The 26,413-nt window shown below is 37.8% G+C and overlaps 1 protein-coding gene across 1 annotated transcript in view; it reads right to left on the bottom strand.

The window, feature by feature from the left end:
- Positions 1–26,413, bottom strand: part of PRKCE (protein kinase C epsilon) — a 301,961-nt gene that overhangs the window by 30,486 nt on the left and 245,062 nt on the right. Inside the window, exon 12 of the mRNA XM_013943872.2 lies at positions 2,400–2,538. Within this exon, the coding sequence (XP_013799326.1) occupies positions 2,400–2,538 (139 nt within the window). The remainder of the gene's footprint in view (positions 1–2,399; positions 2,539–26,413) is intronic.

Here is a 26,413-nt window from a genome sequence, read left to right as displayed (position 1 = left end):
TAACACTCTCAGCTGCACATTTACTGCTTTAACGTGAATACACCCCCTCTCCTCTGAATGCGTAAACAGGACTCAGTCCCACACTGATTTCAGTAACAGCAGGCATGGTTTCTTACCCATGCAGTTTACACTAACAGAGCTAAGTACCCATGTGTAGTTCTCAGAAATACTAACTGAGTTTATCGGCTGCTTGAGTAAAAGAGTATATTCATGAGCAAAAGAGTTGTATATCCTTCCCAACTGTTTATAACATGCCATGCTATAGGGGAAAAAAAATCACATATACAAAACAGATTGGTGGAAAATGTGAAATACTTCCTTGTCTCTATCTTGAACAAAACAAACCGAATCAGTTTGTACTGCTGCACAGAGATCATCTGAGAGATTTATACTAGTCCTTTAGGTAGGACTGAAGGAAGCCAAAAGCGCTTTTGCTGAAGTTCCTTTTACAGCATTAAAACACTGCACAATACATGGCTGTAGAATTTGCTTTAACTGCCTTTGTTTTCAGAAAAAAACTGGCTACAACTTTTTGTGTGGCACGAGTTCAACCTTGTAGCAAACACCTTTAGCGGGGAGTAGAGCTTAGTATGATGGATTATTATTGTATTACTTCATGTTACACAACTATCGCTGTACAAGGAACAAGGTTAATTCTTGGCTCCTCTCCGCTGAAAAGCAGCTTGTAGTTTGGCTGCAATGCTTCAGCATGACAGGGGACTGGTGAAAGAAGAGTAGGCGACTGCTTAAGGTGAAGCTGAATGGCTTAAAGTGAGTTGGAATGGCAACAACCGCACGGACTCCTTGCGCAATATTAGTATTACTGACAGACTCCTCGTGGTGAACTGCATTTCTTCAGTACTATTTTGGGGAATCATGATTGTACTGTATATATAAAACCAAATACAGTCTTAACATAAAAACAGAAATGAGTTTAACATTTGAATCCAGATGTTTGGATCCCAACTAGATTCTTAGGTGACTGGATATTAAACTTTACAGAGATTAATTACAGAAAATAATACTCTTAAAAACTGGACTTTTCCACTGTTCTGGGCACTCTTTGGAACTCAGATTTTACTAAAGAAAAGAAAATTGAAAGATACCAGCATGATGCAAATAGAAGCAGGAGATAAGGTTGCTGCAAATAAGATAACAAAATGGAAGCTTAAGTTACTGACTCCATGTAAAAGTTCCTGGAATCTTATTATTGCTTGATTTTTAGTAATAATTTTTAAAGGATTCATCAAAGGACTCAACTTGTAAACAGAATCAGAAAAAAAGTCCTACAAAATCAAAACCATCACATTTGCTTTTTTTTTTTATTGCCAGAGTACTTCCCAAACTCCATAAAACATTCATTCATTGATATTATGATAGTTTCAAGATGATTCACACCTTAGCCCTTGTACTACCGAGCTTGACAGCCATCAATGCTAACAATATGAATTTCAAATTTACAATCTCTAGCAAATCTTGCCACTTGTGCTACCCAAGCTTGACAGCCACAGACTTACCATCTCTAGCAAATAACAAACTAACATTTTTTGCCCACTGCAAATTTATGGTTGATGAAAGACAAACCAACGAAACTTTGCACTAAACTGGCACACTGAATCTTTGGCAAAATGATTAATAAAAAAACTGAACAGTAAAGTCTGTCTAGGAGACAGTCTAACCATATGATACTGACTCATTTTAGGCACTTGGAAAGTGCATCGCATAATATTAAAATTTAGGATATGTAAAACCAGCACAAATATGTGCCATTTCTTTTATCCATCCAATAAACTCCTTCAAATGAATTTGGGTGTTGCCAACCAAGATGCAACATCCATATGAAAAGCTCCTATTTTTCTGTGTAAGAGTCTGTATTTTCTATTCATCCATATGAATGGAAATACCACAAATATAGTATCTTTTACTCACAAGTACTTTAAAGAAAGGAAACAATGATATTCCCACAAGGATCTAATGCAAAATGATACCAAACTATTCTCCCTAGCATCAGAATATCACCTTATAAGTCTCACTAAAAATTAAAAATATTTTCATATCTATTAAAGATCAGTGTTGGTAGTACTCAGTTGCATCTAGCACCTTAAAGACTATTAAGTGCTTTCAGAGTGATGCTGTGTCAGAAATGAGAATATGCAGAAGAATATCGTTAAGCTCAGGGACAAAATAACTGAAAAGCCATACTTTGCCACTCCGACCAACACAGAACACTGCTTGCACCACCCAGAGCAACAGATTTCTGCAAGATTACCCAGGAAGAAGACTAGTCTGTATCTTCTACTAATTTCATTTACATGTAAAAAAGGTCTAAAACAACACATGTAACATAGTCCATCTAACAAACGATATTATCTGTATTCTTAGTGCAGCACAAAAAATACCTCTGGAGCTATATAGTCAGGTGTGCCACAAAAGGTCGTGGTTGTCACTCCGTTCAGAATCCCTTCTTTGCACATTCCAAAGTCAGCCAACTTACAGTGGCCTTCAGCATCCAGGAGAATATTGTCCAGTTTCAGGTCCCTGTAATAAAAAGGCCCCAAATTAAATCAATTTTCAAGTTTTGAATGTGTGCTCCTAAATGTAATCACAAACTATACAGAAAATGACAAATAGGTGGTTTCACAAACACCATTTGTGTAGTCATCCTTTCCACGTGTGCTTGAAAAGCTGGTAGTATTCACTAAGCAGGCCTGGTTAAAGCCAATAAGGAAGCAGATAATGACAAGCACTTTGCAAGACCAGGCCTTTATCCTTTCCTTAGCGACATGATAGCACAGTTGCATTCAACACAGCATCAGAAATGTATGGAAAAGGTTCAGTCTCTTTAGCTTGCTGCATATCTCAGATTCTATGTAAAGTATAAAACATGTCCAGTAATGAAGCCACGCTCCATTTCTGCATCAGTACATAGCACCAATTTATTGATATTCTAATACAGGATTTGAATTAATAGTTACTTTTAAACTTGGATTATTTTGGATTGGATTCTTAAAGTATACTTATAATTCAAAATTCTGATTCCAGTGAGAGGGCTGAAAGACAATACTCCCATCTCTGCAAAGTATAATTATTTTCCGCAGTTTAAAAGCTGCTGAGAAATACTCTCACAGGAATATTTTGCATTCATTGTTAAACAACACATCTTAGCAGCTGTCTCTGATCACCCTCTGTACAAATGCATTTGTGTCAAAAATACACAATTCTTCAGTTATTAAATTGGGTGAGGTCAAAAACAGGTTGAGAAAGGGATATCCACCTATCCTGTCTTGCCCTCTGCACATTTTCTAAATATACCATTGATGGTTATCTCATGACCCAAAACAATGGATGCTAGGTACCATTTAATTTACCTGCCACTTGCCTTAGACTAAGCTAAGAAAGGATCTGGAAAGTCAGTGCATAAAAAAACCCCCACAGTTGCATGAAAAAAACAAGTAAAAATATTTTATCAAATATAAAAAATAAAATAAAAAATCAAAGACAATGAACAGCACTTATATTGCATGGCTTATTTTATTTTTATACTTCTGTCTAGGCTCTAAGTGCCTCTGTAGTGTATTAAAAATACATAGTAATGTGTAAATGAATACATCATATGTATGAATACCTATGGGAGTAAGAATCAAAAGCACAACACAGGTCCTTTGGTGACTCCACGTGTGGATACTTGCTTATCAGAACTTTGTTCCTAGCACTATTAGAGAAGTTTCCATAAATGGAATTGATCAGAAATAACTGCGCAGGCAAGTTCTCAATCAGACTGAGTAATAAAATCCCATGCCAGCCTCTGTGAACAAATCTCACCCCAAAAGCCTAAAGAAAGATACAGGTTTTGTTGCAAAAGCCCTTACTGCCAGCAAATTCCATCTGAGTGAGGAGTGAGAAGACTTCATCTTACTCTGAGCATTTGTTTTGCAGAAGTGCCTCCCGGTCTTCAGAACCAAAGTCAGCATAGCACAGTGGAAGCATTCAGACACATTAAATGATCAAACAGCCCTTCAAAGGTTGCATTATGTTGGAGTTTCCCTGGACATGTCCAGGGCTACAATATGTTTGGATTTCCATGGATGTGTTCATTTTCTTCCTATCACCCCAATTTTACCTAGGTGCATTATTTTTTTCTTTTTTTTTTTTCTTTTTTTGACCTATGTTGAAGACTTTTGGACATGCTGGCTGACCTGAATCTAACATGTATTTCTCGAGCATAAAAATCAGATATTTCTGGGATGCACTGGACTTACTACTCAAATGCTGCATAATCACCGCACATCTGTGCAGCAAATCAGACATTTCTGGGAAGCACTGGATGACTTACTGTGCATGCAGAAATCAATTGTGCAGTGTACATGTTACAAAGGGGGTTGTGCATGTGCAAGAAGCCTGACATAGCCCAACACAGTCAGATTTACCTGACTTACAGTAAATCTACTGTCTCCAACATATACTAGTCTTATCAGATATGGGTTATGTGGTTGAAATACATATGAACTGTAGAAATGTTCCTTGCAACCAATATGCCCTACACCAGACTTTCCCATCTCCAGATCAGTTACACTGCTCTTGTAGGTCCTCAGTTGATTACGCACATTAAGGTCCCTTGGGGCAGACTATATATTTTACCATTCTTTAAAGTCATCCTTTTTACCAGTCCCTACACACAACCCAGTATCTGACTGGGCACAACATAACACCCTACATCCAACCATTTGACCAGTCAAAGAATCACTTCTGCATATGTCAGGAAACGCATTTGCAGGAATTATCTGGACAGACAGATATCAACAGCTCTGTCCATCCCAAAGAAGTCAAATAAACAAATTAAAACTCCCAGCTCCAAAAATCATGTGTCTTCTCCAAATTTCTCTTCCAGTGAATCATAATTGTTACAATCAAAAGACATGTTTTAAGACAAGACTATGACATCATCAAGTAGATCTTACAATAAGAAGATTGGGCACTTGTAGATAGGGAAAGGAAATAAATTTGTATTTGTAGCCTTATCTTTTAACCTTCTAAATCCAGCATTATATGTTCCTAAGCGGAAGAATACAAGCTGAATTTCAAAAAGTTAAGATGTTCAGATAAAGCAATCATAGCATAATTACATTTGATGTAATCTGGGAACCACTTCCAGCCAGCATTGCAGAGTATTAGAAAGAAGGTCATAAAGTGAATAATTGTGACAGGAACTGATGAAATTCAAAAAGTTGCTCAGAAAACTGGATCCACTTGAATGTAGAGGCTGATCTCATGTCATATTAACTCTGTCATCCCGGAAGCAGGACTTTCCAGTGACAGATGACACACTGGAGCTGTTAGGACCTATAATTGTTTAAGTTTTGTTTAATGCCACCACGTGCTTGACATGGAATTGAAAGTAGATATAGGTGGTAACCCCAGAATCTCTTAAGCTAAGGGAAATCTGGATTGTAATAAAGCTCTAACATTGAGCCACCACATAGTGGAGAAGGACAGAATATTCACCATTGTCTTTATTGGCTCAAAGATTTGTATAACTAACAGAAAATCTGAATAAAAAATTAACCTGACAGGGGAAAAGAGCAAATTAAAAAATGAGCAAATTAAAAAAAAAAACCAAACCAGGAAGATTCTAAATATTAAATTCTGACTACCTGAAAAGACCAACAGGGAAATTTCAAGCCTACCTGTAAAAGGACAAGTCAATTTTAAGGTTCTTACCATTTACCAAATTATAAGCCTATTTGACAGAACAAAAACATCTGGCACCTTGTCATCAAGCCAAAACAAAGCAGTGAAGTCTATAAGCCTCTTCAAAATGCTATTCCAGGCACTGAGGACATCATCTTAATTACTCATGCATTAATGGAATTTAATACCAGTAGATTCTTACTGGCACAAATACAAAGTGCACCAGAGTTGAATGAAGTCAGAAGAAATTTGGAAGAGACTAAAGCAATAGCAGCATGACTCCCATCGAAGAACAGATGGGAGGTGAAAAAGTAAGCTGAGAGTCTGCTGAAGTGCCAAATTCATAGCTAGCCCACAAGATTATCATAGTCCATAAAACTGCGCACACTGAAAACAATTCAAAAACTATTCTGTTAATTTACAGTTCCCAGATTAAAAAAAAAAAGTATTTATGCAACTTTGGAAAAAGAAAGTTCAGTGACTAAATAAATGTGAGAAAATGGGTAGCATGTGTCATTTAACCTCTCATAGAAAAAAGACCCAACCAAACAAAACATTTGGATACAGATGAGGAAACAAATGAAAAAGTAACAGAAAAGAGTTGTCAAGGAATCATGTCTTTCCAGTGCAGCAGTGTTACTGAAAAAACTTTAAGTTTTAGTTTAAGACCTATATCTCCCCAGAACTGTTCTAAGAAACAGCCAACTCTCCTATCGTGTCAGAAAGTAAAGTAAATAGCTATCAGTCTCTGGAATGTAAATTAATTGTCTGTACAGAATGATTCATTCTGTCTTTCAGTTGGTTCCTGGTATTAGCGCCAGCTGTCTGCCTCTAAATCAGAGCTTACCAAATGATACAGTGTCAGATAGCTCAATGACAAAGGTCTATTAAATTCTTCTTTTTCTCATTTTGCATTCTCTTTGTAGGAACTAAGAAAAGTTATCTGTGTCTGACAAAGTGAGTTCCTACAGCCTGAGTAATTACATGCAACTGCAAACTGCCTAACCAGTCAAGCTAGGAAAACGCACAGATTGCTTGAATGCAATAATGATATATTAAGCTATTTCTCTCCTTGGTTTGTTTGCCAAGATAATCTGCACAGTCAGTTCAGTTGACTCGAGCAGTCAATTACATAAAATATGTTTTTTAACATTTCTTTCTTTCAGAAAGTGTTAAACAGAAATTTAATCCATGGTATCTATTTCTGGATACTTGCCAGCATCACAAGCACCTCAGAAGCTGGAATGACTGGCAGGATCTCAAGAAAGAATCAGGATTATAATAGTAAGGTTGGTGCAAGTCAGAACAGAAGAGCAGGCTGGCTGCAAGTAACCTGCAAGAAAACTTCCACAATGCTCATTCATTCCTCCACATGCCAGCTCCATGAGATGCTGATGGCCCTCGGTTCCCATAAATGCTGAATTGCTTAGGACTGCACAGGATCGGATTCCCAAAGTCTGATTTTAAACAGTAGCCAGTAAGATAACTGCCTTGTGTGTGTGGCCATGTGTGTCACGTGTCGTTTAAATAACACAGATAATTTTCTTGTTGAAGTAAGGCAATTAAATAGTCAAGATGGGTTTTAACCAGTAAAATCAGAAAGTCTGCCAAACATTATTAATGGTAGCCTTTGAATCAGGTAAATATTAGTGACTAAATAGATCCAAATTTGAACAACAAGATCAAGTAGCTAAGAAACACAATCACACATTGGTTTAAGCAATCACTTGACAACGAAATATCTCCACAGCATCTGTTTCTACTCTAATTGCTGAATGAGCAACAAAACTAGAAAGCATATACATTTCGGAGGTCAGCTATGAAGGATAATAATTATTGTCTACACACAACTGTATTGGAAGCACGGATATTTCTTTATAGGATGAGAGTTCAGTAAAGGACTGTACCTTGCTGAACATGTATAGGACATCTAAGAGGAAAGATCTGGAAGCCACACAAGTTAGAAGTACATAGTTACTGGAGAACCATCAAAGAACAGTTTCTTCATATTTTTTTTCTTCTTTTTTATGACTTTCAGCTGCATTAAATCCTTTCAATAGTGCATTTGAGATCATTGTGCTGTTGCCTTTGTTCTCCTGCATGGGAAAATCCCATCTCCTCTGCACGTCTTAAATGGGCTTTTCACAGAAGAAACTGCAGAAGGTAAGAGGGAAACTTCCCCATAACAAGACATGGAGAACCCAACAGAACCACTCTCCAGTTACTACTGTTATTGAAATTCATAACTGAAGGCAATATCCTCATTATATCAATTAACAATTTCAATTAGTAAGCTGAAATTATTTTTCTATTTTAATTAAGGTAAGACTTCTACATTCCTAGAACTACTTTTTAACTTACTCAATGGTATCCAAATTGCTTTTGGGACAAAGACACCCTCATGCCCCGACAGGTCTCTCCTGTGCCCAGTATGAACTTACTCTTTGCTATAACATTGCATTTTCAACATAAGCCTCAATCATAAGCAGTAAATATCATAGAATTTGGATCACTTGTACTGTACTGTCTGAAACACTATCTTCCAGAAGACTGATGAATTCACCAAAATGTTTGTCTTAATTCTTCAAACACACTGGTGTCCCCAGAATATCCAGATAACTCATGTACTACGTTCGTATCTCAGCAAGATGGAGTTATATATGAAGCTGCTCAGAAAACAAACAAACAAAAAAATAATGTTTATGTTCTGATATTAGCTTCTTTTGTGATTAACTCTCAACAGCTTAATCTCAACTTCCATACATAAATGATGGGCTAGATATATCAGGAATGTTCTTCATTAGTGGATTCTTTTGTTGCTTTAAATATTTTAGTCAAAACACACCAGCAAGGCTTTTTTTCCCAGTACAGATTAGAGATAAATGAGAAAATCCAAAGTGTAACTTCTAAGAAAACACAAAATAATAATTTTTTTTCCGTCCTAGAAATTATTTAGGAAAGAAGCCCCAGGAACCTGAATCTAAGATAGCAGGGTAGTTTTTGTTAGCAGTAAGGAGAAACCTGGGTGGGACTAAGAGAAAAAGATGTTCCTTTCTTATCTTAGAACCAGATGGTTCTGCTGCTCTTATTGCTGTAAAAGATCTCAGGGATTTTTGCCTATATTGACCTGAACGTCTTCAAATTTCTCTGTTTTGCTTTTATGTTGATCCTTTAAGGAATGTATAATAAGCATTTTCTTTGTCACTGTTACATTACTTGACTTTAATAAAGAATAAGGACATTATCTATCACAAAAAAAGCTGTAGCAGAACTGTACCCAGCAACCTACAGCAAAATCTGCTGGGCAGATTTGAATACAGTGTTATTTTTCAGCAGTGTCAAATGTAAAATAAAGTGAATCTACCTTATTTTGATATGCATCAGTATGGCAGATGGATTAAGAGCATAGACTTGGTTTCCCACAAAGTCAAAGATACCATAGCTACTTTTTCATGGGAGAACACTGCGTGAATTTGGATATGAGGGTAAACATTAAAAGGAAATGCTGACTTTTAATGTGATTATTGTTACACTTTCTGTCAGTGCATGTTTACTTTTTAAAGCACATGCATTTACTTTCCCTATCTAGTGTAATGTTCATCCCCATGTCATCTGCATAAATACTTTATGGACTGTGAGGGTGGCAGAGACAGGAGGAGGGAGGCAGCGTGTGGAAGTTTGCTGCCTACCTGCCAAGAAAATCAGAGGGAGACAGACACATAAATGCCATCGGTGGCTCTGTAAACCCTAGTCATTAAGAGGCAAGGTAGCTTAAGGAAACTAGTGACTTTTCTGGTAGCATAAAACCTTTTTATATATAACAATTTCCATATATGGCTTTTTAATGGCTTTGATCATAACTTTATTACAATTGTCGGTAGCAGCTTAGGACATTACAAGTGCATGATTTGCTTATCTTATTATGCTGAGTTTCCTTAAAATAATGTGCAGACAAATAAATATATAGTACTTAACAGCTTTCCTTTGTGTTGCTTTTCCTTTCTTATTATTTCCACATTTTTACTTGTGAACATAAGTGAACTTTCTGGAAGTTTAAATATGCATTACATAAAACATTCTCAAAAACTGACTAAGCACCAGCGGAGTGGTCTCCGTCTCCTTTTCAAGAGAGAGTTGCCTTTTATATTCGCATCACACTGCTTTTTAAACCCAGTTCTTCCATGACCCCTACCTGGGAAAGAAGTAATTTTTCAATGAGCCAAAGGCAAGAATGTGATGTAGAGTTACAACAGTGCCTATTTCTTAAACTATTTCTGAAGCCCTGATTTAGACAAGTTTTGTGTTGAATTCTAGTGGCAATTCTGTCTTCACACGGCCTGCAAGCCTGGCATTTTTATACCAAGTACAGAACTATCCCAAATGGAGCTGGCTTCATATTAGGCCTTTTGTATATGACGATCTGCCTCATAAACTTAAAGCTAAACTAGCTAGTAAATGAATTTGTCATTTTGTAAAGCTTCTTGAGATTTTAAAAATCATTTGTTCCATGCTGGGTCAAAACCCAGACTTTTCAAAGACTTTGCCAAGCAAAGGCAAAGGTTTTTGCAAAAGTAGCATGCAAATAGCAGATAGCCTGTTGCTCAGAGCAGTGTCCTAATCTTGGAGACTTGCTCTTAGCTGAGGCTGAGATCCCTGGTCTTTTGGGTCTCCTACCTCACATGGGAATGCCTGATATTAAGGCTACTAATGGTTCTGTCTTTTTTCTTTTTTCTCTTCATCTCCAGTTTCGTCAAACTCAGCTTTTTCTAATTTTTTTAAGATTTCAGTTGAAAAATTCCTAACTGCTTCTAGATAATCGGCTGTGAATGACAGGATGAAATCTGTACCATTACTGACCATATTACTGTTTCAACCTCTGCTACAAAGCCCATGTGTTAAGCCATTGCTAAATACGTAATGCAGTCAAACCTGTCCTCACTGACTCCTCAGTGATCCCGCTGAAGACAATAGAGTTCCCTGGGTTTAGCTAAGGACAGGCTCAAGCTGAGGTACTTTACTCTGTGAGGTTCAGTGCTTTGTGTTCTTATTTTTTTATATCTCAAATAACGTAAGAACAAGATTGTATATTATAACAATAGGTTAGGTGGAGTGCAAACTGAAAGTGCCTACTATGTACATTTATAATCCTTTTAAGCAAAACAATTCTAAATCATTATTTGATAAAGCCACTTGATGAAAGATAGTGAAAGGATGGCGTGAAGCTAGAAAAGCTTGTCAGATCAAGTTTAGAAAATGGAATTCTGAAAAATGTTAACAGAGCCTCAGAAAGCAACTTTATCAACAGGCATACTAATGAACTTTTTACATTCAGATCAGTTCAAAAGTTTGCCTTTTGAAAACAAGAGCAATGGTTTTTTTTGGGTGCTCTTAGTAGGTAAGATGCCAAAGTCACCATCATTTCAACACCAATGCAATACAAATTATGCAAACATGCAGAAAATAAAACAATACTTGGGTTTCATGCATACAGGTTCTGTGGATAACTGAAAATACTGACATTCTTTCCTTTTTCTATTCCCTGCTTCCTTCATGGAAAGTTTTTTTAAACATAATAGAAGAACATACAGCCAAGAAATGCATGTCTATCCACATGGCATCTTAAATAGTTCCCCTCATTTGAGTATCTCAGCAATGAAACCTTATAACTCATAATAACCCACAAGTACATATTACAGCCCCACACAGATAACAGGAAAGACAGAATAAAAGGATGCCATGTAATCAATCATGATTCCATCCTGTTTTTAAATTTACCTTTGACATGAAAGTAACTAGAATTCTGAAACATTTTGCTCTGTTCTGATGGTAATTTTCTTTTATGCATTTTTCAGGATTCTGGCCCAGATTCATCCCACTAAGCATTAGGCTTTTGACTGGGGTACCACAGCTTGCCCCAGGCTCCCTCCATGGCCATGTAGGAGACACAGGTATCTCCGAGTGGATGACGCACAGAACGTGTGTGCTGCAATGGCTCCCTAGAGATGCCCACCTTTCTCCACCAATTGCAAATGCAGTCTAGGACAAGCAGGCTCCTGACTTAGGAGCTTTAGTTACATTCTAAATTTAGGCGAGATGAATTTGAGCTGTTGCATATTTTCAGTATAGCTGCTTCCCTGCTTCCTGTGTCTTACTAGAGATTTATGCTGTTCTCATTCAGATTAGTGGTGTAACTTCCATTTTTGTAGGATGTAGCCAAACAAAGGCAGATTTTAAAAAAGGTTCTACATTTATTTGGCATGTTATATACAATGGAATTGCCATACATGCACAAAATTTGCTAGGTTTTAAAGTTATGCCCTGTAATAATTCTTATTTTTTCTCACATTTCTCATATTGCACTCTCCTGACTGCAAAATCTCCCAGCATCCAGAAGAGTATGCATATCCATTGAAAAGCCAGACATTTAATTGCCCTACTTGGAAATACCAAATAAAGGGCTCCAAAGCACTATTATTCTACATTGTTTCAGGCACATAGAAAGAGCATTCTAAAAAATGAAAACAACAGAAGAAAAGCTGCTACTGTAATCAGCCATGATTGAAGGCATTTCCTGCATTTTGCTATCAAACCTGTTGTTTTTTCCATTACATACTATGTGAACTTTAGTAAGGTCAAGACACCAGAGAAAAACAGGATCAGAATATCCTTAATCAACTGAAGTTGACTACTTCAGTCTCTTTCTTTGAGAGGTTTAGTTCTGGATCTCATCCCAGATCTCCAATTTTCTTCCTTAAATCACAGAGGTATAAAATAGGTCCTTCTGAATTTGTGATTTAGATGGTTTTCTTCAATAGCACTTAGCTTTTTAGGCTTAAAATTACCCTAGCCTAAAGGTCAATTAACCTCATGCTGCATAACAATACCACTATTATTTTAGTATGATATAAGCACATCAGTGTAGACAGGTTTTTACTCACAGTCATGATACTGGGCCAAAGACTTCCCTCAATTGCAAGCCTATTGCTTCCATAATGCTGCCTATTAAGACTGAAAGTTTTGAAATGACTGTTAAAAAAAAGTCAAAGCTGCAACATCATAAGTTGATTTAATCCAAATGTCCTCCTGCTGTCACCCTAAGTACAGACACATAGTATACAGCAGCTATATAGCATCCCTGTGCTATGCTCCAACAGTATTTTATTCTAGAGTAAACCCCCACCTTTCTTCCACAAGTTCCAATGGACATTCTTTTTCTTGCTAATGTAACACAAATTTTGACTCCTTCCTAGCCAGTGACCAGTTCCAAACATATTGCTGACTCAGTAAAGAAGGGAAAAACATGCCACTTGGTTTTCCCAGCAGGTACTTGGAAACCCCTGTGCTTTGGTCAAATTCTGCTACGGACTAGAGAATGTCAGCCTGCCTCACTGTAGTGATAAGACTGAAAGCCAACTCATCATGCAACCATCGCATTATCTACCTACTGAATATAGATGCACATGGCAGAGGCTACTCAGTGCTAGCAGCTGATATCCAAAGCTTGCCTTAAGCCCTGTCCTGCCCCCCTCTTTTTTTAAAAGCTTCAAAAATTTAGAAATGTTTCTTTTTTTAATTCAGATGAGGTTGTCTATCAAAAAAATCCTAATGAGACTTACATAAATCCTCATTTTCCAATTAAAAAACCTTTTGTGCAGCTCACAGGACCAGACCTTCAATATACTCAAAGAAGAGAACACACAGTGAAGACAAAGAACTCCTAGAATATTATATTCTGCTCATAAATGGTAACACAAATCTTTTGCTTCCTTAATAATGCTTATTTTGTGTTTCCACCAAGAACAGACAGAACTACCATCAGATTCAGAGAAAAAGTGAAAATCCAGCGATGCTGGGAGCTGAGTTATAACTTGAATTGATCTTCATTTTCTTTCAAAATTTTTGAGTAATTTCAAAACTCTCTATAGACGTTTAAAGAAGATGTTTCCAAGAAAATGATCCTAGTTTGGCAACCACAACACACAGCATAGAATAAAATGGCCAAACACAGGTAATCAGAAGCATGTCCTGAGCAAGCCATTAATATGCCAGCACGAATTGGCATTCAGTGCCTTTTTTATAATAGCCAAGGCCCTTCGCAACTTCATAATGCACAGACAGTGTAAAGGAAAAGGGTTGCTGAAGGTTTTTGCGTACAATGTTTCCTTTTATAAAAAGAAACAAGTCTATCAGAATTCTCTTCCCTGTGCTCCCAAGGGTGTCCTTAGCAAGGAACAAATACAGCTCCTAGCAGTAAGCAAACTCCTGTTAAAGTTCCATATCATGTTTCCATGGAGAAGAATGCTTTCTAAGTCAAAAAAAAAAAAAAAAAGAAAAAAGACTGCAGTGAACTTTTGTACAGATACTGATTTTTCCAACCTCACTTTGGTCTCAGTTCAACCTCTTGGGTATTTTTATGGAGAGCCTTTCCACAGAACAGTGCATGTAATATTATGCAGAATGGATTAAATAATTTATGTAGCATAAATAAAATGATGTAACTCAGCAACAATGCTGCTCCCAACAAAATGTTTACTTATATGGAATCACTAGAGGAAAGATTTTAACAATTTCTGCTTCTATTCTGATTTCAGTAGCATAATTCACATGCCTAATGTTTTTTTACACAATCATGTGATCTGAACTTGGGAAGGGTATTCAAGGCTCTTAATTTAAAAAATTTTCTAACCCTGCTGAATTTAAGAAGAATCAAAACATCAGCATTCAACAGAAGTTTAACGGTTTTCTGCAGAAATTCTTGTAAAAACAGTGAGTTAAATCCTTTCTGTTTTTTAATCTCTAAAGGAATTCTGTTACACAGATATATATATCTGTTTCAAACTTCTGTATAGTTAACAATTTTCTGTTTGACAGAAGATTACTACAGTGGAGGGCTTCTGGCAAAATTAAGAAGAATCTTTATTATCTATCTGTAATGTAAGAAGAAGATGCCTGAAAGAATATGAGTTGCCTCTCCCTTTCACGTTGAACTATATAGAAAATAAAACTCTAATGCTGCTTCCAGACAGAGATCACAGAGCCTGTGCTTAGCACTGACAGTTCCAACTCCAACCCCGCTTCCATCTGTAATTAAAAAGGGTTACATACGTTACTACGAAACAGCTATAATTTACCAGATAGACTTCTAAAACTACAGTTGTGTAGAGAAATCAAATTACGTTTTCCCCCAGCCTCTGAAAGACTGTTTTAGAAACATTTTAAACATTATCTTATTGTGCAGCAAGCTTCAGTTCCAGTGTTGTTTTGGATGTAGCCCCTGCAGCCCCCCCAGCTCCTCCAGATAACAAGCATTATGGGACCCTGCCTTGGCTGTAGTACCAACAGTATAATACCATCATTTCAAATATACTCATACAAATGCCCCACTATTTTTAATTAATATGAATGCAATGGAAAGATGGCTCATGTGTGTTACTCACATGAAAAATAACATGTCAAGACTTAGGAGATTTACAGGTCATTCACTTTCACCAACATCAAGGTTAGCAAGAGCGCTATACCAATTTACCTTCCCTTGGAAAGACAGAGAGGCTACAAAGTGTCTAATAACCCAGACCAAATGAAAAAAGAGCGGTAATTCTGAGTATAAATCTTGGGAGGCTAAAGGACGATCTTAACTTGTAACATTTGCTACTTACTGGGTAGCCATTGGTTGTAAATGCTGACCTCAGCAAGATCACAGTGTAAACAAAATGAGCTGTTCCTGAACAATTTCCTCAACATTAAAAAAAAATGAATTTGAGCCTGAAGAATTATTTTCAATACTTCTAGCATGTAGCACAATACTTCAGGGACCTGCTAACCAGACTCTACACTCTCAAGATCAGAAATTATCCTATAAAACTCCCAGATAGTTACGTGGGCAACACTAGCAAGAAACATAATTATACAGTTTACAGAAGAACTATTTTACATAAAATTTCATTAAATTATAATGTTCAATAAGGTCTCTTTGCATTCTTCTGACAGCCTTAAACTGAGTACACTGAGTACAATTTAATCCCACCGTAAAACTGCTTTGCTCAGCTCATGTCAGAAAGTTTGTACTGTAAATAAGAATCATGTTTTTTAAAGAAACAGTCTCTTATACCCCAGACAGCAGCCTCTATACCTCCATGTTAATCTGTAATCACATTTATCATATAATTTTATTATGTATTATCACATCCTGCACTTCAAATATAAATGCATAAACAAATGAATCTCTGAGAAAAATAATTAAAACACATTAAAAACAAAATGGGAGAGAAGTTGCAGAAGTTGCGCTATATCCCAAAGACACATATATGATACATTAAACTCAGCGTTGCCCAGCCCTGAAACAAATGTAGATATTAGTTTACAGTCTCTGAAGCGAATTTGTAGTACTCTGTTAAAAGCTGACTCTATAATAAATGAAATATTAAGGCGGACTACAGTATGATTCTCAGCCCCGTATTCAGAGACTTTGAGTGTGGTTACCTGAAGTACTCCACTAGCAATGATCCAGTTCAGCCTGCCCACTTTGCCCCAGGTACCGTTCCTTCCACTTTTTTTCATACCCCAATGCTACCATCCCTGCAATTAGGCTAACATAACTGTGTTTGACTGCTTTTTAAACTGATTCTATGAAATAAGATGTCTTAAAAAGTAAAACACATTTTCCATGGCAGGATTTTGGTTTTTTAGACCAAATCTCTCTCAGATTGGGCTTATCTAGACAATTACCTTGGCCTAACTGTGAGGATCTGTGGCTGAGCCAGAGGGAAGCAAGCTGTAGTGGCAAAGATTTGTACCACAATTGTCACTGATATATCTGTGCCTTTTTAAGATCTACCTCACTAATATCAGTTAATTAGTTGTAATTATCATCACTACATAGAGAATTGTATGTAGTTTCCAGGACACCACTTCAAACTTCTTCAGACTCTTCTGCTCATGGATGGAACAATTTCAACCCAATCTGCAGATGTTTCAGACCTCTTAGCTAAATCTTCTTCCGCTCAGGTCATCGACAGAAAACCAGAATGTTTCTCCCGCTGTGTGTGCAAGTGTACCACTATGATCTTGTAGAGGCTGATGAAAGATCCCCTCATTTTTCCTTAGTGAAGTTTCAAAGGTTGAAATTAGAACCAGCCTAAAGAATAGCATTGCTGAAAGGGATTCTCTCATCTTGACTCTCAGGATTTCTCCCTCGTCATCTGTGGAAACCAGCTCACAGAGGCACCTTCCATCATGCTGCAAAGGACTGCCTTCACCCTTGTACCAAGGGGTATATTGCACAGCGAATGTCTGCTTCCCCAGTTTACTGTCTAAGGATCCTTTTATTCTATCAGGTACTTAAAGGTACTTGTATAAATGAGAATCAGGGCCTCTTTAAAATATTTATGTAGCATAATAAACTGCATTGGCCCCTTTGGAGTTATTACAAATTTTCAGCTAATGAACTTCCACACATTTGGTACACCTTTTTATGTCCTCAGCATACAGTACCATAAATGCTTGCTGTCCTCCTCCTGGTGGTTAAGCTTAGGTAAATATGTACTCAGGCAGTTTCTTAAGTGCATATTATTTTTGTTCTACAAGTACTCCTTCAGAGCTGTTTCAGATTTATTGATGTTTGGAACCTTTTAAATATCCATTACCCACTTAATTGACCATAGCAATTCCATCTGACTCATTATTTATGTTTGTTAGAATATATTTAGGCATTTTTTTTTAATGGGTGTTAATAGACATAGGATCTCCCTTGGAAACCGTATAATAAATCAAGTAAATACCTGCTGAGTGCTATAATGTTTATTTGTTTCTACTTAATTTTATCCTTCATATTGCACACTTTGGACACGTGAAGTTTCTCAATTTAGGTTATTAGTGGCCTAGTTTTCTTTGTTTTTATTAGGACATTACTTCTGTATTACATAGGCTCTAGATATGTTCCAGAATTGCTCTTTCAGTTTCATACTCATACTCAGTTTCATACAGTGCATCTGTACCAGCCACTATATAAGCTATCTATCTGTCAAAGCTACTCCATCTTTTCCCTCCCCTCTGAGGGGACCGCAGTCCTGTGCTAATATTGAAATACTTGGCCAGCAAAATTTTTAGAGCTGCCACTGTCAAAATAAATTAACACAATCTTTATTTATGTATATGTACATAAGTACTAACTGTATTTGACATACTTTCAAGAACTGTATTTTCTGAGAGTTCCATATATTAGCAGGTGTCTATCAAATTCTGGAGGAAAAAGTATACCTATGTACATATTGGTATCATTCCCTCCAAACACTTTTTTTTTCTCTCTGCTGTTATCGCAAGACTGGAAATAAATTCTCGTAGCAGTAGGCAAGGAGTGAACATGAGTCTGACCTGTACCCTGTGGCATCAAGTGCTGCTCAGGCCTCCCCTCATATGCTGAATATTACTGTGTGATTTCCTTTGAAACCAGAACATCATACCGCCAACATAAGCAGTCAACTTATTTTTCAGTTACTGGGGTTTCAAGCTCTACTGTTAATTTTTACATTTGTTTAGCTAAGTTTTGCTTTATCTTCCCCCTCATTTAAAGACCTCCTCAGTAATTTAATGTAAAATCCACATGAAAATTTAACTGTATTATACTTTTATTCAAATACATCATTAACCATTATACTTAGTATGACAAGGATGAGCTCAAAGCTTCTAAAAAAAGGGGAGGGAGGCAGAGTGGCTCCCCCAGTGCAATCCTTCCCTGAGTGTATCGCAGTGCAGAAACGACACAAGTGGTTGGGGAATCTCGGTAAAAGCTAGCCTTGGCCTCACTGCCATTCACGCTTAGCTCGGCTCCCTCTCTGCCTCCTCTGCACATTTTGCCAGCGCTGAGAAGGTGCTCAGTGCCGCTGAGACAAGGTACGTTCACAAGGCAAAGGGACTGGGTGCACGGCAGGAGCGTGCCCAGCTTTCAGTACCCTTCACTACTTGTCCCCACCTCTTCTGCGGGAGCGACACCTAAGCTGGACAATCTGCCCTGCAGTTCAGGGGCTGGGCGCACCAGGTCCATCCAGGCCATGAGCACTTCTTCTCGCAGCCAGGAAGCTCCTGCTCTCAGACACTGCCTGGCGGGAGCAATCTAAAATCCCTACCGAGCCAGTGCGCGTTGGGTACGAAGTCTTAAATAAAACTGTGACATCAGGTGAGTCTCTCTCTATCACTAAAGACAACATATTTCTGTCAAATCCTGCTGCTCTTGGCAGCTGCTTGTTTGGGCTCTGTGAAATGCTGGCAGTGGTGGACAGGGTGAGCATTAATCCTGAATATAAGAGGGCAACTAATTCTTTAGTGTTCTGGCCTTGTTACCTCTCACCTTTCAGTTCGTTTTCAGCATAGTCATGGCCACCTGCTCCAATTTGTTCCACTTTCGATTCCCCTGGTTAGACGGCATCTAGTCTACCTGAGGTTTTTCTGACGTAATCCTTGTACTGTTTATTCCGGTAGTAGTAAAGATCTTGAGGCACTCTCAAAATGTTGGGTTTCTTACTTTCTCTGTTTTAGTTCATTAGGCCATTTTAGATAACCTCTCCTCCTGAGCAATATTATATCTTTTTTCTTATACTTGAGTAAAAGTTGTCAGCTCCATTTTTAAAGTTTTAAAACGTTTAAATGATAACTCTGTTATGTTAGCTTTCAGATTGCTTAGATTCTCATTTTCCATAGTCTTTTGCAATGGTAAAAAAAAAAAAGTTGTTACAGTTTTTAATAACTGTTCTTTCTCAAACATAATACTTTTCTATTTCAAAATAAACAGATTTTTGATTTGAAAAGTCATGCCATGGGCGCCACATCATGTAGGATGCTGCACACTTAACACGTATGAATAGTCTCATGCAATCAAACTCAGCCTATGAGCACAGGAGGGATCTGCATGCAGAAATGTTTGCTGGAGCACTAAGTGATAGGTCTTTTATAACAAGGAAGAAGAAAGGGGAGGGGAAAGGGGGAGAAAAGAAAATAAATGCAAACCCGGAGCCAAAAGTAGCCAGGTTCTGACCAAAAGATGGGAGAGGTGGTATCCAAATGTCTTCAGCAGCATAGCATCCAAATTTTGTTTACAAGTTTGCTTAGTATTTTTAATCTCACTATTTTAAAAACACTAAATACAGAGTTGCTGACATGTTTTGATCTAACATTTTGCACTACTCTCCAGCTTCTCTGCTGCATCTCAAGAGCATGGCAAAAACTTTGCGAAACGCCTGTCACCGTAGAACTGCATCTACTGTGCCTTTTCCTGTATTACTGTGAAACTTTGGCAGATGCATTCAATAGCAAGTGAAGGGGAAAAGCCTCACCCTTAACACGACACAGTGTCAACACCACTGCAACTGGGTTATAGAAATATTTTCTGTTGTTTGAAGACAAACATGACAGAAGGGCACAGCAAAATTCAGTCCTAACTTTTGTCAGTTCACAGCAGAATTACACTTAGGAAGCACTTCCAGAGTTTCATACCAATGCAAAACAAAATGCATTCTTTTTCCTCTTTTAGAAAATTGTTTGAAGAACATGACTTTGTTTGGAACTGGCGGGCATGTTTCTGTAGAAACAAAGCTACATCTCAGCATTTTAGGAAAAACTACAGGGATTGTCTTATTTCAATAAATTTCAGTATTAAATATGCTGTAATTCTAGTGGATTTTTATTTTGCATATGCTCCTCTCAGTTAAAATCTTCTTATCAAATGCAGAAAGATAACACACATTTTTCCTGTTATAAAAGCACAAACATCAATCAACCTAAAATCACTGACATCCATCCAGAAACAAATACAAATACATTTTATAACATTTTGCTGCTGTTATCTGTTAAGAAGTGCTGTCGCTGTTTCTACAGAGTATACCGGAACATGGCTGTCCTCGCAGGAATGTAAACTTGGCATTAACCCTGGCAGATTCCCACTCCCTGCCCTCTCTCATTTAACATTAACTCACTCCTATACTGTTATCAGAAGGTAAAGGTCATAGCTTTATTTACACAATACAGCGTTATACAAACGGTCATTAAACAAGAAAACCTTGCACCAAACAAACATGAACCAAAAAAACAATGCTGACCTTGCTGCTAGGAACTCCCCCTGGATGTAACTTGTCATTCCCCAAATGAGGGCAATGTTGCTTCTCTGTTCTTCTAAATATTAACTGCCCGTTACTGTTCCTCTACACACCCAACTCCTACACAGAAGCCAACTAAGGACTTTCTTAGGTTCCAAAACCAGGAGAAATTTAGCAAGCATTCTACTGTTGGCAAGACCACATGGTTCATATCCTATTCCCACAGTCTTTACTCATCCTTCCACAGCTGGAAATCTTGTCAAAGGCTCTCATATACAGCAGCAGCTTGGAGCACAATACATAAGCTGGGCAGATGGCAGGGTGGCCTCGCTCAGTCAGGCTTCCAGAAGCCTGGGAACCAGCCCTTCTTCCTGCTTCACATCTCCCTCAGCCCGGCTCCTCTCCACCCCGGCCCGCTGCCTTTTCCTGCGGGGAACACATCCTGCTTATTTATGTGTTTCATGACTGCTGGCCTGCCCAGATCCACAACGAGAAAGTGCAAAGAGGGCAGAAGGCCACCAAATAAAATCCCGTCAGAGCTTGCACTCAGTTTCAGAAACCAGACGGCGTAGAGCAGAGCATGCATATGTCCCCAGGCACAAACTGGGCAGGAGCAGAGGGTAGGTGGCATGATGCCAGCAGCAGTCCCTGGATGCACAGGGACTCGGACACACCTGCAGCACCACAAGTCACTCCTTGCTGCCTGCTTTTACTGAAGGTGTTGGAAATAGTTTGTTGCTCACCTGAGCCAGAAGCAAACTGCAGTAGCAGATTCCTGCAACAAGCAATTTATGTGGGGAAAGGGTAGAGGCCAGGATATCCCCATGCTTCGGTCTGAATATGCTACGTAAGGGTACAAGGTCTTTCTTACCCTCCTTCACGGGTCTTAGTTCAAGAAGCAATTCAACCCTTAATGGCTTAGATCTGCAATAAGATGATCTTTACGTAGTTAAAAAAAATTAAACCAATGTGCTCCCTGTCTAAGTCCCTCTGAATTTTAGCTCTGTATTTCAAAAAGCCAAAAAAAAGGGGGGGCAGGAATGGAATGTGTTTCAATCCTTTTATTTGGTTGCTACCATTCAGAAATAACCCAATGAGGTAACTTGGGAGAATGATGACTTTTAACATGCTAACCACTGACCATGCAACATTTTCATCAGTGTAAATATAACTCCTCATTACTCTGCCACGGGTGTACTGAATCATACACCACTGAAGTCAGACTTTCTAAATATTCTGTATTTCACAGAAAAACACGCTAATGAAAATGCTTTTAATTTTATGTAGTTGTTCTTTCTGCAACACTGCTGTGGTTTTCCCTGAGAAATGGGTCTGCTTGGAAAACTGACCAGCCAAGGAAAAATTCGACTAGCATTCAAACAAGTTGGTAGCATACTTGTGTAAGAAAAAAGCCTGGAGGTACTCAAGGACTGGCATCGGCATATTTATATTCACATCCTCCTCAACTCGATGTTAATATATCCTTCGACACAGATGACATACTAATTACAAAGTGCACACAGCCTCAGAAACCTACAGTAAGTTACTGACTGGATTTTTACTTCATATCACTGAGGAACACGATAGCCCAAGTTACAAATGAGGACTTCCCTGTGACCAGGTGCTGCACAATTTGAAGGCAACATCTTCTACGCAGACGTTAGATTCTAAACCAGAAGAATGAGATAAGGCAAAGCAGGTGACATGAACTTGCCAGTTAAGATATTTTTCATGTTTATTTTGCATTACAGCAAGAGTACCCTGTTTAATTATTTGACTGGTGCTGAAACATGGTAGAGATCACTGCAACATGTAACTGTTGGCCCCTCAAGTCTTCACTGAAACAAGCTGTGTTGCTTGCATGCTTGTTCTTTAAATCAAATATTAACTAGGGGCACAGGCATTTATTTTAATGAAGTGGTACCCTGTTCTATTGCTGATGTCCTCAGCTGGGGAAACAAGAATTCTTTGTATGTATTTAAGGCCCGAATGGGCTACATGTGTTCACCTTGTTTGAACTCCCACAATGAGAGCCAGAGGCACACACCCACGGATTCCTGTGTTCAGCCCAATGACTCCAGGCTAAATGAGAACATGCTACATTTACATATAACTCTGTAATGTGCACAGAAATATAAAAAGTCAGTATAAGAGCAACGTATTGAACTGATGGTTTCTTAACACCCAGTTTGGTGCATCTTCCCTATGTGAAAAGATACATTAAGCTGTTGATGACTGACTTTAAATATACCAGACTCCAGAGACAGGTGACAGTGAAAACAGTCCACAACCTTTCATCACTGAGTTCAAAGTCCAGTTCAGCTCACAGGCAAAATGTGATTCATAGTCTAGCCCTTAATTCCTGAAGCTTGGTTACATTTTTTCATACTGGTGCAATTGCATAACACAAATAATAATAACTGCCAGAAACTGCGATAGAAATATCTGTAGTGTTGATTGACTCTGCTTGTATTATTAGGCCCCAACTTGACATATGCCTGAATAATTGAATGTCAGATGAGAGGGAAAGTGGCAGGGATTGTGCAAATATTTTTATTAAGTTGTTGAAGTGTTTTTGACACAACAGTAATGTAATACCCTTAAAAATTCCATAGTGAAAATTATCCTAAAGGTTTTCTATCAAGCAGGATGAATTTAGTAACAGCAGAATCTTAATTTATAAAAAATGGTGAACTTAAATCTTTATTCCCAACATAAACTCTATGAACAACAGGAAGATACATAATTCCAATGAACACACAGGTAATTGGACAGGTCTGGGAGCTGCTGTTGTGCCAGTTGCAAAGATGTGAACTTAAAGAATAACTTCTATTGCCAAACAGGGAACTAGCTTTCACTTTGAACTTCAGAGGAAATGAGGATAAACTAGTTATTAAAAAAGATGATCATTCAGTATCATCATAGCACTTTCTAAAATCTAACCAACAAGCCAAAGCTCTAGCTAAAGCTAGCTATTTACTTCCAAAAGTATAGCTATGTTTAGCTCCAAACCGATACTTCCACATACATGGCTGAAAAAAGATCAGAAGGCATAGCAGTTATTTTGAAACCTGCATTTCCATCAAACTTCTTTGTTTATTTATATATTTCCACTTTCCTTGAAGTATTACCCACACAAGCAGCATTTCCCACTTGGGAGAACAACCATTAATTTCACACCACCATGTTTTTTCTAGACATATAATTACATGGAAGACAGGTATTCTTTATTAAAATATCTGAAGGTAGGTTAGGTAGTTATGACTGGTAGTTATTCAAGAGCATAGGTTTTCTTTTTCTTTTCTTTTTTTTTCTCCTTTCCTTCCCTTGTTTGGCAGTTAATAGCAGCTTTTGGAGATGTACAGGAGTGACTTGATCCCAGTGCATTTTTAACATTGCAATAAATGATGCAATGGGGTACTGAATAATCAGGCTGAAACTGTTCCGTGCAAGACAACTGTACTGTAATATATGTATTCTCCTAGGGCTTGGCACACTATGAATGAATTGTGACATATTCTTATGATTAATTTTTTGTCAGACAATTGCTAATTTCTTCCTTCTCTTTGTATTTTATAGAGTAACTAGGATATACATGTTGTGTATTGCTGAAACTTTTAGAATCCTCAGATGGGAAAACAAGCTATTCTTATGGACATAACCTTATCCAGATGCACAAGCCTGTGTCAAAGCCGAATAAGACTAGATGTGTCCCTAACGTTTTTTTCTTTCTTTTTTTTCATCCTACAACTCACGTTATTTCTCCTCTTTTGCCTCATCTGATAATACACCTAATATAACATGCCACTATCAAAGCCATGTCAGCATAGCCTCTGAATCAAAAGTCAAAGTATCTTGCAGACTTTAAATTACAAAGCGTTGTTCCATCATAAAGATATTTCTCTTGGGATCCAACCATTTCGAGGACAATAAAAAGCCAAACATTGAATGAATGCACACAAAGTGATTCAGTTCAGCTTGGAGTCAACGCACAGCAGAAGCTACACATAAAACAAGGCAAAAGGGAGGAAGAAAAGAGAAAGAGGCAAGAAAAGAGAATGTGTGTGAAAGGATGGGAGGTGGGAGGGAAAAGGGAGAATGGATGCATACACATTGAAAGCAGGAGGAAGGTAATTTTACCAATGTGGATTTTCTGTGTGAGTGGTTCACTGCAATCATTAAACTGACTGTTAATTACAATGTGTGTAAATACCACCTTTAGGAAAGGGAAATTATCTCAGTGTTTTTATGGAAACAAATCCTCAAATCCTTAACTTTTTAAAGCACCAAATTTGTCTGCTCCTTTATTACGGATTCTTTATGAAATTCTGAAATTGACACCTTCTACTATCTAAAACTACAAATATATTTGCTCGAAAATAAATGCAGAGAAGGAGAAAGAAATGTTATAAGGGTACCAAAGTTTAGAAATATAGTTGGGTCTTCAGCACTTGAAAACAAACCTATATAAAGGTAGAGAGAAAAGTCAAACACAGTGTGCATCAAACACCATACCAGTGTCAACAGAAGATGGAAACGAAGAGCTGCAGCTAGCAAAAAAAGTTTTCTAAAGAAAACTGGATTTTTGACTGAAAGAAAATTTTCACAGAGCTGTTTTGCTTAGAAGATGCAGTCTCCTGCTGTTTGTGATGTCTCTGGAAAGCAGACCTATTCTGTGAGAGCTTTCACTCAGAATTCCTGTTGGTGGGAAAGCCAACAACCTCTGATGAAGGTTGCTGCCCAGTCCCGGTTACTAAAAATTATTTATTTAAAATTAACTTCTTTCAATTTCTAATACTCTCAAGAGCAGCATTAAAAATGAATCCATGGCTTTGATAAATTCCACATCCTCTCTTGATGCTATTGCTTAAGAAATCTAAGACTGCCTGTCCGCCCCCAAAATCAAAACTGATAACTCTCAAAGAGAGCAAGAACATCAAATCTCAATTAAATTCATAGTATTCTGGGTTTTTAGTAAGATAGAACAGATCTTTATCACAAAACCTATAAGCTATTCTGCCTGTAAGAGTCTGAATTTATCAGAAATAACAATAGGCTGCTAAAAACAAGTAAAAAAGAGAGGAAGGATGGAAAGACAAGATAAAAACCTAATAAACACATTGACAGCAGGGTGAAAATTTCCAAAGTGATCCTTTATTTTTAATAATAAATGCTTACCCCTAAATACATTCCTCACAACATAGCAAGAATATGCACATTTTTGTGTTCAAGACTAGAGATTCTGGGGGTTTTTTTGCAAATAGATGAGGGGCACTTGCAAGCAAATCAAAACCGGCTGCGTGGAGCCACTTCCTGCTGGTGACTAAGGCTTCACCCAAACAGTTAAGAGGAAGGGGCATAAAGTAAAGCATTGCAAACTACTATCCCGCTTCTATCAGCCTGGAGACAACTAGGACAAACAAACTCAGGAAGTGGCAGGGAGGTAGAAACCAAGAGGAAATCTATGGCACAGAGAGGAAAGTGAAGAAATTGCGCGGATCTGCAGAAAGGTCACCGCTAGGTCACACTGTGCCAAGCTTTTTCAAAAAAGCTTTATTTGTACTATAATACAAAACTGGCACGCACAGCTGGCGATTGCTGCAGAGGCTATTCAAATGTTAACATTCGGAATGATAAACAGC

The sequence above is a fragment of the Apteryx mantelli genome, chromosome 3 (assembly GCF_036417845.1).
Source record: "Apteryx mantelli isolate bAptMan1 chromosome 3, bAptMan1.hap1, whole genome shotgun sequence".
In the NCBI taxonomy this organism is placed as follows: Eukaryota; Metazoa; Chordata; class Aves; order Apterygiformes; family Apterygidae; genus Apteryx; species Apteryx mantelli.
The sequence above is the reverse complement of the archived record's forward strand: the minus strand, read 5'-3'. Positions and strand labels throughout refer to the sequence as shown.